The 16,250-nt window shown below is 39.4% G+C and overlaps 1 protein-coding gene across 1 annotated transcript in view; it reads right to left on the bottom strand.

The window, feature by feature from the left end:
* Positions 1–8,803: 8,803 nt before the first annotated feature.
* Positions 8,804–16,250, bottom strand: part of TYRP1 (tyrosinase-related protein 1) — a 10,646-nt gene continuing 3,199 nt past the window's right edge. Inside the window, exons 3-8 of the mRNA XM_010135168.1 lie at positions 15,224–15,546; positions 13,921–14,125; positions 12,817–12,984; positions 11,080–11,259; positions 9,669–9,815; positions 8,804–9,110 (exon numbers count right to left, since the gene is read on the bottom strand). Coding sequence (XP_010133470.1) covers positions 8,905–9,110; positions 9,669–9,815; positions 11,080–11,259; positions 12,817–12,984; positions 13,921–14,125; positions 15,224–15,546 — 1,229 coding nt within the window. The 3' untranslated portion in view covers positions 8,804–8,904. The remainder of the gene's footprint in view (positions 9,111–9,668; positions 9,816–11,079; positions 11,260–12,816; positions 12,985–13,920; positions 14,126–15,223; positions 15,547–16,250) is intronic.

Genomic DNA, 16,250 nt, shown 5'->3' with positions numbered 1-16,250 from the left:
GCTGGTACATCCAGCTGCTAGGGCAGACCCGCGAACATCCAGTGCTGCACTGTTTTCCTCCCGGGATGTTAGAAGAGGCTATTGCCTGTAGCAAGGAGCAATTACAAGAGGCTGTTTCTGTTCAGGTTTGGAGATTTTGAGGAAGTTATTAGGATGCAAAGCGGGTTATTTTTTGCACAAAACACATGGATGTCAAACAGTAAATGAGATTTTTTGTTATGCTGAAAAGAAGGCTGTGCTAGTGTGATGGAGTAAGAGCTACTTGAACAGAAAGACTCATGCAGGAGGAAAACTAGAGCTGTTGAAATACAGTCAAATATATCCATGATGGAATATCCATTATTCCTTTTTTAAACATCTTTCCAAAACTTGATCAAAGCATTTGAACATTTGCATTTTAGCTTTCATGTCCCTTTATGGCCTCCCATCCTTCCACCTTTCTTAATTTTTGTTGTTGTTGTTGTTTTCTTTCTTCTTTTCATTTTCCCTTTTTTCATTTGTCAGCAAAGAAAACAATTATCCTACTTAGGTTAGAAATTTTCAAGTCAAAACTTGAGATGAAAATATTTTTCCAAAAGGCGGTTTCCCCTCAAACAAGTGAAGTTCACCCACATATAGAGGGCCTGTTTTCAGCAAGGCACGATGCCAACCATCACAAGTCCTTTGAAAACTCAGATAGTGAACTGACATTATACACAAAGATAACTTTCCCTCTAAATGAACCAGCAGTAGCTACTGCCTTCCTCTGCACTCTGTTTATGGAGTTCTCCTGACTTGTCCAGCCCTCTAATCCTGGCATCACCAGTAATTCCTTGCACATTTCTAACCTGCAGGCTGATGATATATTTGAAAAGCAAACTCTCCCTTTCCCTGAGGTCTAATCTAGTAGCCTTGGTAGCCTTGGGCTGTGTGTGAATAAGGGTGGAGAGAAGAGACAAAACAGAAGTCTTTACACAGTAGAAGAGGATGAATCCCTGGACACCAACCAGTCAGGCTTGGAGTGCTCCTACAATCTCACATGACTCGAGCAAATATCAGAGGTGAGGCTCCTGTTCCATGGGATGTGAAGTGCAACCCTTGAGGATGTTATGGCACGTGACCCTGTTCACAGCATTCAATCTGGAATGGTATTGATTACTAAGAACAAATATTTGAGTTTTGCTTCCCATGTTATAATCCGTCATTGTCTCTCATTTTACCTCATCTCATCTTTCATAACTTAGAGGACAGACTATTTTTTCTGCTTCTTCCCTAATATCTAAAGGGTAAGAATAGTAATTAACATTTATGGCTCCCTGCCGCTGGATCTGAAATAGTTTTGAGGTAATTTTGTGCAGAAAGAGCACCTGCTGTCTGTGATGAAGCCGAAATGTGAAGTACTCCTCTGTGACCCCACTCTGTGACTTTCCACTCCTAGGAAAGACTAATTTTGAAGACCTCATTAAAGGTAACTATAACAAGCCTCAGCCTGATGACAGAACATGTGGAAAACTTACTTAAAACAGGAAATGCCATCAGTGAAATACCGATTCAGCCTCTTGTCTGTAGATCTTGGCCTAATTTTAGCCTGTTTCCAGATTATCATTGATAAATAGTTACCATACAGTTTTTCAAGAATGGGTAAACATGTCTCTCATGCGGTGAGACTGCAATCTCTTTTGCTCACCCTTGCAGAGAATACCACAGGGGAGAGGCACAGTGGTAAGAGCTTCGTGGCTGTCCGCAGGGTGCCCCAGGGAACAGGCTCCAATGCTCCAGAGCGTTGGAGTTGCTCTAGGCTACTGCCAGCACCTACGTCCAAACCGAACTGAGGTAAAAATCCAGGCTGGGGGCTGCCATTGAGTGGTGGTCTCCAGCTGAAAAAATTGTATCCGGCCACTTTTATGACAGCTCAACTGTTATGAGCATCATTTCTCTGAATTCTTATTTACTTGAAGAAGTGATGCTCTTTTCACATGCCCTAACGCTGCAGCTGCTGATTTATCTTCCGAGACTGCTAGAAGAAAACCATTAAGAGTGCTAAAGGGACAAATTCAAATCATAAGTTGCTAATAGGAAATGGCATATTAGTGTTTGGTAGACCCTCATTTTCTTCTCACTTGTAGATGCAGGGATAAATAAAATAACAGTATGACAATCTTTCCTCTGCCCCTGTTAAAAAAAAAAAAAAAAAGAGAGAAAAAAGAGAAAGTATTTACCTTCCCTAATGGACAGCATTTACTTGCCCTTGTGAAAAAATAATTGAAGATATGAGACAGGCACGTACTGTTTCCGGTAAGGATATGTTTTTAAAATAATGAACCTGCAACGATTTAAATAGTATCCAAAGAAAAGAAAGCTGGACTCCTCTTGGAGTGGAAAGTTGAGGGACACGAAATGCTGTGTTTGGAACTCGAAGTGACTTTTCTGTTCAGTAGTTTTCGAGTCCCTGTTAGAAGACAACCTGAATTGTTTGGTGAAGTGCCACCTTGTGGCAAGCAGCAAACACTGCCTGCTGCAGGACGCCCGCCGGTGTGTGCTCTCTGCTCGGATACGGGCATGGCGCAGCGGAATCTCACCGAGAGCAATTTTGAAGCCATGGTATAAGTAAGAATTCGGTTCCCAAGGAGGTGTAAAATGGAAACTTCACCTTGTTTTAAACATGAGACTGTTGCTTTATGCTCATATTAAGTGCAATTTCTTGGTAGGTTTTAACAAGGTTGAGGTTTTTTTATTATGCCATATACAGAAATAAAGAAGTACAGATGATCCCTCTCATTCAAAGTCCAACTGAAACCAGTATCTTTGCTTTTGATTCATATAGGACATAATAATCAAATCACTCTCTAGTATTTAATTTTACTTCATTCTTTGTCTTTAACTGTGCTGTTCATACTGAGAATCATTCCTGTATAATGGTTTGTACAAGGTGTTACAAAGACACAAAATTCCACCTGGAGGCCTTAGGTGCAATGATATTGTTTGGACCCACTATTTTTTTTTCCTGGCATGTTATCTGGTAGTCTAGAGAGAAATATTGTTTTTCCTGCAAACTTCAAGCTTAATAGCTTTAGACTATTTCAGCCACAACACAACTTTCAGCTTCTAAACAAACATTTGCTTCCCCTCCTCCCTTCTCCCTAGAGATTTTTTCTTAGGAAAGGTTTTCTTCAGCGCAAAGCCTTTTGTCTGTATCAGCAGCTTTCTCTCAACGTTTCTGAACTGAAGCAAAATAAACTTAGCACCATTAGTAAACAGACAAGATGTGTGGGCAGCTTAAAATCCTCTTAGGCAGTCACTCTACCATCAGCTCAGCCTCAAATTAAGGATGTTTAATTGTCCAGTATTGCTTCTGTCTTCCTTTGCTTCCATGGATCCCTCTTGTACTGAACAGGAGCACTGACTTCAGCAAGATATCAGTCCTATTCCTTGAAGTGCTCTTACTAGTTATAAAATCCAAATCCATGCTTGGCTGATTGCCAAAAGTCTGAAAGTCAGTTTATATTTGCATGCAAACTTAACTTACTGCAAAACTGCTGTAGAGATCCTTTCCTTTGGCCCCGGCATTTGAGGGATAAAGGGGAAGAATAGACACAAGTAACTGGAGGTGCCAGTGGTTTTAGATGCCAGTGAGCATTAAGGGTGAGATTGGCAGGATGCCAAAAACAATTCGCACTCTTCTCTGTATTTTAAAGTTAAACAGAAATCAATCCAAGGTTTTTTTTTAGTTGGAATTGTGCTATTTTAATTCCCTCCAATAAGCAGCAAGAAGCAAATATTGTGAAAGCCATTTCCCTTTACCATAAAACAGCACCTGAAAAAAAATCTGCTAAAGCCAGCACTTTCATTCTAGATTGAAGGTTAAATGAGATTTCAAGTTAAAATTCAGTTTTTCATTTTGCTCCAAATTGATATTTTGAAAATAAATATCTCAGTTTTAATCAGACTTCCTTGCCAAATTATTCTTTTGGTAGTCAATTTTTTAGCTGGGAGGCATTTTTTTGGCCAATAAGAATATTAAGATGACAAACTGAATATAATTCATCAATAAATCTTATTTTGGGAGTCAGTTCAATTCTATGTCAACATAAAGCCACTATTAACCAGTGTTGCTTAGCCCTTCCACACACAGGAGAGGTGAAACTTCTAGAGTTAGAAATGTTAGTCTCTAAGTTACAAAAAAGCTCAGCTTTGTGTCCAAAGCAGGGGTTCATACAAGATTTTACTACTGACCATTAAGAGGAAGTTAACTGGACAGCCTAATCACCCACCAGCTCCTACTAAATTCTTCGACCTGCCTTTGAAAAACTTTTCTTTCATGTCAAGGTACCAGTTTGTAAGAGAAATTTCCCCCCAGATACTGCCTTTATTGTAGGTAACCAACTACAGAATCTTTTAAACTTCCAGTATATATGGTACATTTATCGAGCAAACTATGCTACATAGTATGACCAACTGCCTTTTCTGTTTTCACACTAGTGTAATATTTGCTGCATAAGGTTTTCTGTTATAAGCTTGTTTGCAATGCCTTTTTATTCCTTCCTGGAAAATTTTGCATGAGGGAATAGAAATTCATATAACTCGAATGTAGGGGAGGAGGGGAGATATTAGTACTATACTGTTTCTCTTTCTACTTTCTTCAGTTCTTAAAATTCACAAGGTATTTCTGCAGGTTATCCTTATTCCTTTCTGTGTTCTTTTCCAGTACTGTTCTAGGGCTGATGACTATCCATGCAGTGTGGTATTGTTCATCAACATCTCTCTTGAAGAAACTAAATAAATCTGATTCTGCCAGTAAAAAGACTTGCCCTATAGCCCTAGTACTTCTTTCAATACTGTGTCATCATCTTTCCCCTAGTTAACCCTCTTTCACTCCACAGATCCTATTCCAATTCCTCAATTTTCATATTTGAGCACTTTATATAAAAAAAGAAAAAACAAAAAACCCACCCCAACCAAACACCAAACCTGCAGTGTCAACATAATTCCTGAAAAAAATCTTTGAGTTATCTTGTCAGGGAAAGCTATTAAGATAGCTAGCATGGTCTAATGTTGACAAAACTGTGCTGTATTTTATTCCAATTGTATTTTCATAGTTTGTTTTGGAGACTGTCTTGCTATTGAATCTAAATTAATAAGCTTGTAGTTGCACAGAACATTTTTCTTTCCTTTTTCCATAAAATGTTGCTGCTCTCAATTGCACGATACCTCATCTGATCTGATAAAATTATTAGGACATTTTACAGATGGACTTACAGTTTCATATGAAATTTTTAGGTTCTTGGATGGAAATGATCTGCTGTCTTGATGCAGATATATTGTCTAATATCTGTCTTCTAAGGCAATTTCTGTCTTTCATTCCATAAGCCTTTAACTTTCTGTACAAGATCAACATCGTTCATCTTACTAAAACCAGAGGTTGACTATCACAGTGTAAAAAAGTGTATCTGGATCATACTGATTTTGACTCTGCATTTCTTGCCTTTTCATTATATGGTCAAAGAACCTTTTCAATATTTCCTTTCCAAGGTCAAATGCAGCTTTGGCTGTTTTTTTTTTTAATTTCTAAAATTCCATAGTTTAGTTCCTTTTCTGTCTTGCATATTCTCAAAACTTCTATTAATTTAAAATTGTCTGGAGAGAATCTGAATGATTGTTTCATTAATTGTTTCATTATTTGGATTCACTAGTTACTGTCTACTAATTTGATTCACATAAGACAAATAAATCTAAATGGCTTTAATGGCTTACACTCTCTCCCCAAGTTCTGATTTTGCCACCCTTATCCTTCTGCTGTCAGGCTTCTTTATGCTGCTTTTCATCCACTGAAGCAAAAACCCTTTACAAAGGAAGCTCTGTTATCTTCAAATTATAAATGAGTCAAAAGAGTCACAGAGGTACACATTTGCTGGCTAAGAACATTTTGCGGGTCACTAACAGAGCTAAGAATAAAATCCAGGTTCCTTGACCCCAGTACATTGGATCACCCTGCTTTAATGCATTGAAATCACTGAAGTCAGTGACTTATTTTGTTGCTACTCAGTACAAGAAAGAATGGCAGAAAAGGCATTTAAATTCAAATGCAAGCTGCTGCTTGTTTACCTGAAATACTGATTGGCTAGACTGTAAGTAAAAGCAAGAGCACAACCCAAAAGATATTCGTTGTCGCGGTTTGAAAAGGGGGGCTGTTCCCTATCCAAAAGGAAATGCGACGGAATAGTGTGTGTGCTCGTTAAAACCTGACAAAGCACACACAGAAAACTTCCAATGCTCATTAACGTGCTGATAAGCCATCAGTGAGCTCGTGACTGAGCATGTATTTTTTCCCTTTACACAAATGTCGCGGTTTGAGAAGGGGGGCTGTTCCCCACCGAAAGGAAAGTGTGACGAGATAGTGTGTTGGCTGGGAAACCTGCCAAAACACACACAGAAAACTTCTGATGCTCGTTAACGTGCTGATAAGCTGTTAGCAGGCTCATTAAGGCTTTAGTCGGGCTAAGGAAAATGATAACACACAGCTACGTTTATGAGCGATAGGAACAGAAAAGTTTAATAATGCAGACTCCCTTGAAGTTAAACCGGACTGGGAAAGGGAGAGAAAGAGATAAGGGAGAATAATCCCCAATTGGGCGATCCCCGCCACTTACAAACTTCGCCCCGCAATGGCTCACCACGCTGGCGGGGGATGGGAGGAAAAAGTCCGCCCGTAATCTGTCCATTGCCTGGCAAAAAGCTCGATAATGAAAGCAAACCTTTCACGCAATTAAAACATAGTCCTTTTCTCCTCTGGGGTGGCTGTAGGGAACTTCATTTCTTTGCCAAGGAATGCTTCTTCCAGACTCCTCCACACACACACATCTGCACCGCGTGCCGGCCAGGTCACTTCTTAAGGGAATATTTTCAAATTCCGCTGGTCTTAAGGGAATATCTTCAAATTCCGCTGTGCGTAGGGGCCGGCTGCACCTGCCGCAGGGATAAGGGGTACCGCTGGGTCCCTCCATCAGGGCAAGACAGTTCATTAGACCACCCCTGCCGGGAATCGGCAGAAAACAGAGAAGGTCCTACCCATTTTGCAGAAGGAGCCTTTTGCTGCTTCAGGGAAGTAGCAGGTCCTGGACGTGTCTCTCCTTGATAAGGGTTTCCAGCCCGGGGGCGTGAGAATCAGGAGTCCTGCGCGGCATATCTGAGGGAGCCGCGGCATGGACCAGATAGAGAGGAGGGCAGATAGAGCAGAGAGGGGAAAGCAAGATGGCAAAATGGCGTCGAATCTTCTCACACGCCCCCTTTTATGACTTCATTCAAAGAGGCGTGTTCTCCTTCCTGGAAGCTTGGAGGAACCACAGCTCTCTGGGAAGAAGAAAGCCAGGCAACAGAAGAGCATCCGTTTCCACCATGTTGAACCCGGGACATTTGTTTAATTTACTTTTGTGGTGCAAGTGCCACTGGTGTAAGTTTTATCCCTAAATGGAAGTTATTTGTGAAATTTTTTCTTGTTGTCCATGCACCATGCTTTGTATGATGACTAGCCAAGACTACTCATCTTCCTATTTACATAATTTTCAAAGTATGAATTATGCACTTCCTGCAAATAAGCAAGTGTACTTCGAGCACACCTTGTATTCACTGAAACCGCTGAAGTTAACAAAGCATGTAGAAGGCATGACCCTTGCTTTTGCCAATAACTTGATGTCTAGGAGAGCTGCATCAGGGGCTCAATCCAAATTACTTGCCATTTCTGTTGAAGCTGGAGTCAGACAGAAAGAGATAAGAGACAACTTTATAGTCTGACAATTAGAGCGTTGAGTACATGATGTAGGATTTGGTAGTTTGAACCCAGAAACGTCCGTATCTCAGCTAATGACTGTTGAAGTAGATTCAGTAAGCTATCTCTGGAAGACAATCAGATGATTTACTGGTACCCAATTATGATGAGAGAGAGGAAGTGGGGCTTGAAGTCAGATTCCTCAAGCCGTACCTCATCCTGTAAAGGCAGGTGTCTGTTGCTCTCCTACTGGCTCATGTTGAGTAACTTCAACAACAGTTGCATATGGCTATTTTTCCAGGTCTATTCTACAGCCTAATGCATAGGGCCTTCTCTCCAAGGACACGAGATGCGGGTTTAAATTTTTTGGGAAATAATTGAAGCAAGATCTCTCCTTGCTGGGGTGATTTCTCTGCCATGGGGATAATGGTAGAGAGAAAGGGAGCAACAGAGTGACAAATCAAAATAAAAACAGAATGAAGGCTGCTGCCAGCTGTCCTTTCAAATGGTTGTCCCCTTCAGGCAGCTGTGTTTGAGCATACAGCTGAAGTGTCAAAATGCGGGAGTGGCTTTTCGCTGATGAATGTGTCTTTGCACAGATCCACCTAAAAGCAGCAATAAGATAAAAACTGTGTTCTGTGAGTAAAGTTGGATTTCAAACATAGCTCATCACCTCAGAGGTCCCTTGTACATCCCTGCCTGGCATGCTGGCTATTTTGAAACACATTTCCACTCCTCTAGCCAAGGTATCTACTTGTATTTTGGATTCTTCTTCTGCCCCATTCTAGACTTGACCTTCTCACAAAATTGCCTCATAAGAGAATTCTAGATATAAAGGATAGGTGAGATAAGATGATATTAGCTGCTGGCAAGTTAACTGAATTTTAGCAGATTTTTATGTAAATATGCATGAAAAAGGCTTGCAGGTGAGCCCTGGGAAGTTAATGGAATTCTATTGAAAACAACACAGAATTAGCATTGCAGAGGTAACCTATTGGTGCCTAGATGTGATGAAAGAGGAGGTGAAGCCTGAAGCAAACGTATCAGGACTTAAGACAAAGCTTACAGTTTATGCTCTTTATTTAAAGCAGGTGGATGACCACCATTTATAAAATGCAGCAAAATAAACAGGTTCAAACAGATGCAAAAAAAGTGCCATCTCTTCAAACAACAGACTGGCTTGGTGTTGGTATGCCATCATAATCATCTGAGTAGTGCTGATACTGGTCAGTAAGAAGAGGCTGATGCAACTCATTCTTATTTTTCTTGATATGTACGATACATGCAGCAGTAGCAAAGATAATTGCAACAAGAACCAGCGCAGTCACTATTGCGATAGTTATCATCTCTGTAACACGGAGAGCCCGACCTACAGTAAGGAAAGCAAAAGGGAGAGTTATTTAATGTCAAGTATAAGGATAAACATCATAGTGACAGACCAAAGCTCAGTATCTGTCATTATTCAACCAGCTGTGAAGTAGAACCAATTTAATTTTTGTTTGATATTTGTTCCAAAATGTGAAGAAAATTTCAGTCTCTCTTCTTACACTCTAAAAAGAGGCCTGGAGCTTCCTTCTGCTTCCTGGTTTTTGAGGGATTTGCATTCTCTGCAGCAATATAATGAAGACATATGATATAGGAATAAGGACTTTCTTCAAGGTTTAGATCCAAATTAGAACTTTTTCAAAAATTGAAGTGGATAGTGGGAGATTCACGCAGGAACAATCTATAATGAGTAGCTATTTAGCTGAATTGAATCCCAAACAGAACTGATTTGAAAAGTCAGACAGTGAAGAGAACTAGACCTTTACAAGGCATCAAATATTGTTTGTGAAATTTGAACAAACATTATCGTACCATGTATAAACTTAAAGGGAGAAAGACATGGTGAGAAAAAAGAGAAAGCATCTAGGTTTGGACAGTTTACCTGGCCATTCAACTTCGTAGCTGTATCCTAGGTTTTCTGGTGCAGTAACAAACATTTCAGTATTGGTAACCGGAGGCCAGAAAGGCACCATATTGTACTGTCGGTTATGTCCAATAGGGGCATTCTCCAGTGGATATGTTGAGATATCTAAATTTGAAAGTCAAATCACACTTCCGTAAGCAAAATCAAAAGAATTTGCACTACATTCTTTTTTCCAACAGTGACTCAGGCTTTTGAGTGCCTCATTTTGTTTGTTCCTAAACTAAGTTAGTCTAGAAAGATTTGTTTTCCAGTGAGACAGATCCAGAATGGAGTGTTCTGCTCTGCCAAAACTAAGACCACTAATGTTATCTCTTTTGTTTAACAGAAACCACCAGTAAATTGTAAAACTTTCTGCCTGTGTTGGGCTTTTCACTTCTTCTCTCATGAAAAATGAGAAATATGTATATATGAAGGACTTGGAAAACTTTTTTGATACAGTCTGGCTTTGTCTGATTGTAAAGTGATCAAGAGCTCTCTCAAGCAGTTCAGAAGGAAAGCTGATATGAACTCTGGTGGCATTTTTTTTTTCAACGTTATGGTAAATAAGGAAAAGGCTGATGAAAAGAAAGAAAAAAAATCTGTCTTGGTAAGATGACGCTAAAGCTTGTGATAGGTCATGTAAGTGCCAGAAGGGGTAAAATTTCCCTCTGATCGTTGACATGGGAAAAATAAATGAGGCAGGTTGTGAAAGATGCTCAAAGAAGTCTTAGGTATGCAACACCAATTGTCTTCTGTAGAAGGAAGAGAGGGATGGATTGTCCTGAGAAGAATAGTTGCTTCTTTGTGCAGATTAATGCGCAGAGATTAGGGTTATGTAGAATTCTACCCCCAGTTCGCTGATACGATTCTCCTGCCTTTATTATTTCTTTTTTCTTTCTTCCTTGCAGTTCCTTTCTCCTGTTTTTCCTTCCTCCCTCCCTCTCCTTCACTTCCTCTCTTATTCCTTTCCTCTCTTCTTTTCAGAGATAAAGAAAGAAGGGCAGAAACAGTGCATGCCATCTGATCTTGTTTGACAAGAAGAAACAAAGATATTTACTTCACACAATGACAGAATGCCCATGAAGTATTTAAACCTCCCATGGTTACTGTGTCATTGCTCTATGGAGACAATGTATTTCCACATTTTGTTTTCTTGAATTGTTCTTGGTGTCACTGGCCAAGTCCGTTCACAGACAATGATTTGAAAATGGATGTCAGCGGGGTGAGGAAGAGAACTTGCTTGTTATTGTTCTGTCTTTGTTAACTATATTAAATGTTAAAATTCTAGACCTCTCTTCTAAGCTTTGGGGCATCTTTTTGTCTTTCAAAAAACTCCTGTGACTACAAAGACTGACAGCCACCCATGATTCTGCCCATGAGCACATCTTACCTGCAGAATACCTTCTCAGCCACTCATCAAAAACAGCATCAGTAAATGTGTGCAGGAGGACAAAAATGGGATCATTGGGTGATAAATGAGTTTGCCCTCCTGTCCCATTCAAAAATAGATGAGCCAAGTTGTGAAGACTTCGAACTGCTGGGTCATATTTCCCTGAAGGATCACTGTACCCTAAATGTATAAACAAAGAAGAACACAAAAAAATCCCAGTGAAGATTTTGTTTGGAAACTGCAGTCCCAGCTGTATACTTCTTTTTTCTCTTAAAGGATGTCATGTTGTTGCATTGCCTTGCTTTATGTTAATGAGTAGCTAATTCTCTACCTACTGGCATTTGAGAAATGTTTCTAGCATGCATAATATTCAGATTAAGTTAGCCTTTGCAAAAGAATTCTGAGAATGTGGAGTGCAAAGCTGCTGGGATCTAATGCAAAAATGGCCAAAATAAAACCATATGGTAGCATGAAAATAAAGGTATATATTTGGGACCTACATATCTTTCAGCATGACTGAAATAGTTGCATGTGTTTTTTAACTGCTCGCTTAAGCATGTATACATTGCCATCTATCCTAATGAGCCAGCTATTATGTTTCCACACAGTATTTCCGTGCTTACTGCAAACACATCTCAGAAAGATTCACACAGTCTGTTTTTTTCAGTGAAGATACCCTATGTAACTCTGTTAGTGCCCAACAGCTTGTAACCCTCATTTCAGATGCTAGGATCTGAAGCATCATGAAAACTTCTCCCATTTTCAAGCTTTAGTAAAACTTTCCAGCGGGGAGGCTGTACAGTTAATTGGCTAAAGCAATGTTTCGATACCAAGATATTGATAGCCCATTTGTCAAACATGGTAAGCATCCAAAACTTTCATATATACTTAAAGGGTTTGTGTAGATTTTTAGGTTTGTTCTCCAACAGAAAGAAAATGGAGCAGATCCTCCCCATCACAGTAGTTATGCCTCTTCAGAAGAGCCAGAGGATCTACACGAGGTCTGGCAGGGATCCGAGTGGTCACTTGGTAATCTTTTTTCATGACTCCTAGTCTTTCTAGTTAAAAGCTCTGGATTATTAAAGCGCAGAAGCAGTTGGCAGGATACTGGCTAAACAGCATGGATCAAATCTTTAGGCTGGTTTCTATGCTGGGTGTGTGTGTTCAGATGCCACTGACTGAAAATTCAGAGTTGTAGAGCTTAGGGAAGAACAGTTACGTGGGTCAGAGAGAAGGACTAGCATGTCTAGCAGTAAATCCTGTACTCCTTCCTCAATTACTACTTCCATACCATCCCATTAATTAATACGAAAGCTTATAATTTATTTTGCTTTCTTTTGTTTATTTTAATTCCGATACAAGATTAACTGCTATGAGCACTTGTTTGCCTCATTTAAGGATGCATCTGAATCAATCCACAGGCAAGGGCTGTGTGTTTTCAGCAACAGCAACAAATTACTGTGTTGCAAGCACCTGATCTCAGATAGTTTCTGCTTACTATGCCAGTGACACACTTTTGAGGCTTTCACGCATTTAAAGGACTGACAAAAGCTATAAAGAAATTTACCCGGAGCTTATTTTCACTTAATACTAAGCTAATACTTAATGCTAAGCCCAGTGTGTTCTTAAGCATCCAATAGATCGTCTCCACACTCATACTTCCAACAGGAAAAGTGGCAAGCCTGGTCCATTGATTTATTTGGAATTGCTTCAGGTCCTTTTGTTTGCCATGTTTACCTTCCACTGTGTTACGAAAACTGTCTGTTGAGTTGGAATAAAATGGAGGAGTGTCAAATACACCAACTTCCAAACACTGAGCAACATCCTCGGGCTCTGGGAGACGCTGTACCATAGGCCGTGCAACATTTCCAGCAGGATTTCTTCGGATGGGACCACCCTCAGTGCCTGGGGTGGTTAGAAAGAAAACAGTATTGATGCAAAACGGTAGGCCACAGAATGCATCATTCCGGATGGGAAAAAGAAAATCCCTCACAAATGACATTTAAACTGAATGACATTTAAACTGAATGAGGTCAGTTCTTCATGTCTTGCGAAGAACCTGGATCCTCACTGGGTCCTGTGTGCTGGATCCCTTGCACCAGGATTTTAAAAAGCATCTAGAAGCTTCTTACTGAAATTTGTGGTTCTTTAAGTGTTTTGGAAAAAAATTTTATAGGTTTATCAATGTGATTTCTTGATGAGACCTAGGACAAAAGTTTTGAGGATGTCCTGATAGCTTGGGAAAGGACTAGAGCTGATTATGTACGTGATGAACCAAGTACTGTGGGTTTTTTCCTATTTTTTCCTCCTGTTTCCATGAAGATGATAAGCTGTGTCTTGAAGGGATGAATAAACAAGGATCTTGCTGTAATTTAAGCTCTTATAGTTGAGGTAGATGTGTTAAGATTCAATATTGTTCAAATGCAAAACAGGCTCCACATAGTTAACATGGGGATGTTTTCCTTTTAGAACCAAAATGCCATGAAGGTGATAAATGGAACCGTCAGAAGAAATCTTAACCTTCTGTTAAGAAATGACAGTGCCAGATGTAATTGTTTAAGGCACAGGGGATGAACAGATACTGTGTAAGAAGGGAAGTCAAAGCATTTAGTGCTCCTCTGCTACAAGCTCCTGATCAAATTCTGAACTGCTTGGTTGCCTCAGTGCAAGACAGATGATAAGTGTGTACTATCTCAGAAGACTGATGAAACTTGGATCAAGACTATTAAAAAATGACTTGAAGACTTTTTGGCTGGGAAAAGCCATTGCAATGTAAATTTTCATATTTACTTATTCTTAAAAGGATTTTCTCTTCAAATATCTGCCAGCAGTTATACTTACTGTTACAGATGGTTCCCAAAGTTTCATAGTCTTCTATATTTTCACATAGCACTCGCCACTGAGAGAAGATTGAGTTCTGGCTGATAAGAGAGATGTCAAAATTGCTTCTAGCTCCCATCAAATCATCAGAGCAGATATCACAGGTGTTTTGTCCTGTTGCAAAGTTCCAGTAGGGCAGCCCAAAAGTGGGGTCCTGCAGCATGTTCTAAACCACATAAACATGGTGTCAATACATGTGTGCCCCTGACAGCTATAACATTTACTGCTAGAAGGATGGTAAAAAACAGTTAAGCACAAATTAGTAAGAGTCAGAGTCCTGCCTCATGGAGGGGAGGAAATCTACGAAAAATTTATGAAATCTATGTAAAAGCTTTTGGTAGTCTTTCACACTGACTCCTTTGTTCAACAGAACGAGTAGTTGGACTGTTGAAAGGATTCATGGATCTCCCTCATTAATAAGACAGTAGCTCTTCCATAAAACCATACTGTGGGCACTAACAAACATCACTTAATACCGATACCCTATTTTCCCAAATATTTTTAATGGCTTGTCAAAACCAGCAGCACTTGCACACAGAACAGTAAAGACAACTATAGAATGACTGAGCAGATGTAAAAGTAAGGAAAAAGTGAGTTTTTGAAGGGCTTTTGTGCCTCAGCCTGATGCAGAGCCATTGCAGCTAGTGAAAACACTTTAAGTGATTTCAAAGGCTATTTAATCCTGACCTTGAAAACGGCATTCTTTAAGAATACTAAATTCCTTTTATGGATAGGTCCGCACAAGGAAAGGCAAATGAGAATCACTGATTTATGGAACAAAGTGTAATGAAGCACTAATTTCTCTAACCAGTTACACTAATTATACAAATAAAATGTGATTCTGAATCCCCAAGCCATTTCTGTAATACTTTTCTCTGGCATTTCTTCTGCTTTGATTAGCCTAACTTATTCAAGAATCAGGGCTTTGGTATTAAAAATACCACTACCAATAACTTTTGTTACCCAATAATATGCCTTCCATGGATATTTTATCTATTTTCATGGGGTATTTCTATGTAACTTTTATGTTTTCCATTACTCTGATTGAAATACTAGTTCTAGCAGTTCTAGAACAATGACAGGCTAAAACCTAAATGCACTCCATTAAGTTCAGTATACCTAATGATTTACTGAAATCGAAGCAGAATTATTTCAACATGTTGAAAGAACTGCTATCATTTTTGCATATTGGAACATGAGGAGAAGTTCTTCAACCGTATAAATACAACGTGAACACATGGCTCAGCATTAAGGTGATCTTTACCTGCATGTCTCTTTCAAGCTGCAGTAGGTGGTACCTATGCCATGTGACAAAAGCTGGTCCCTCATGAGAGAAATCAATTCCTCCAAAACTCTGCTGCCCTGCGCCAAGGAAAGTCTTCCTGACAGAGTAATAATGAGACCACACAAAGTAATTATAAATCGAAATATTCTCGAATTGTGGTGTGTTGCCATCTGGTCCAAATATTTCCTCACGTCTTCGTGTGGCAATAACAATGTCAGGATGGGTTGTCACCTTGGCTTGGTGTAAGGCATTCACAAAACTTCTTCGTTCTTCTGCACTCAGATCCAAAAGATTTCTCCTGACTGTGAGGGTACAGAGGAAGCAATTTACCAAGTTAATAGATACTCGAGTCTAATCTCACAGAAATATTTTTTTTTGCTCCTAATAATAATGGGTAAGTCCTTTTTTCCATGCATGCATCCATTTTTTATGGAGGCAACATCAATAGAAAATATTATTTGTCATCAGAAAGGTAAAGCCAAATAAAAATAAAGCTCCAAACCTCACGGTTTTAGTGCTTTTGGAAGTATTGTTAGAGAAAGTCCTTCCACCCTGTCAGAGAAATTGTGAAGACAGTTCTTTGTCACAAACATTTTAGAATTTCATCCAATATTCTTAAGTTTTCTGTGGTTATACTTTACAATAAAATAATATAATATAGCAATTTATAACGATCAGAAGATCTACTGCTTGAGAGCTTAGTGAAGAAGTATATTGTTTATGCTTAAACCTTTGTAGGAAAAATGGCAAATTCACCAGTGAATTGTGGAAATCACATAGAACAACTCCCTTTGATGTCATTACCTACTACTATTAACAACAGCCATATGCTAGTCCTTTTTAGCGGTATATCTGAAAACCATTAAATAATATCATTGTCCATACAGAGACAGTAAAACAAGGAAGAAAATTGACTTGTTGAAATACCAGTATATAAGCAATAGGAGAAGAGTCCACATGACCTCAGTTCCAGTCCAGCACTCTTTGCCCTTACTGAGAGGATTTA

The sequence above is a fragment of the Buceros rhinoceros genome, unplaced genomic scaffold (assembly GCF_000710305.1).
Source record: "Buceros rhinoceros silvestris isolate BGI_N320 unplaced genomic scaffold, ASM71030v1 scaffold18204, whole genome shotgun sequence".
Taxonomy (NCBI): domain Eukaryota; kingdom Metazoa; phylum Chordata; class Aves; order Bucerotiformes; family Bucerotidae; genus Buceros; species Buceros rhinoceros.
Note: the sequence above shows the minus strand (reverse complement) of the source record. Positions and strands in the feature narration are given on the sequence as shown.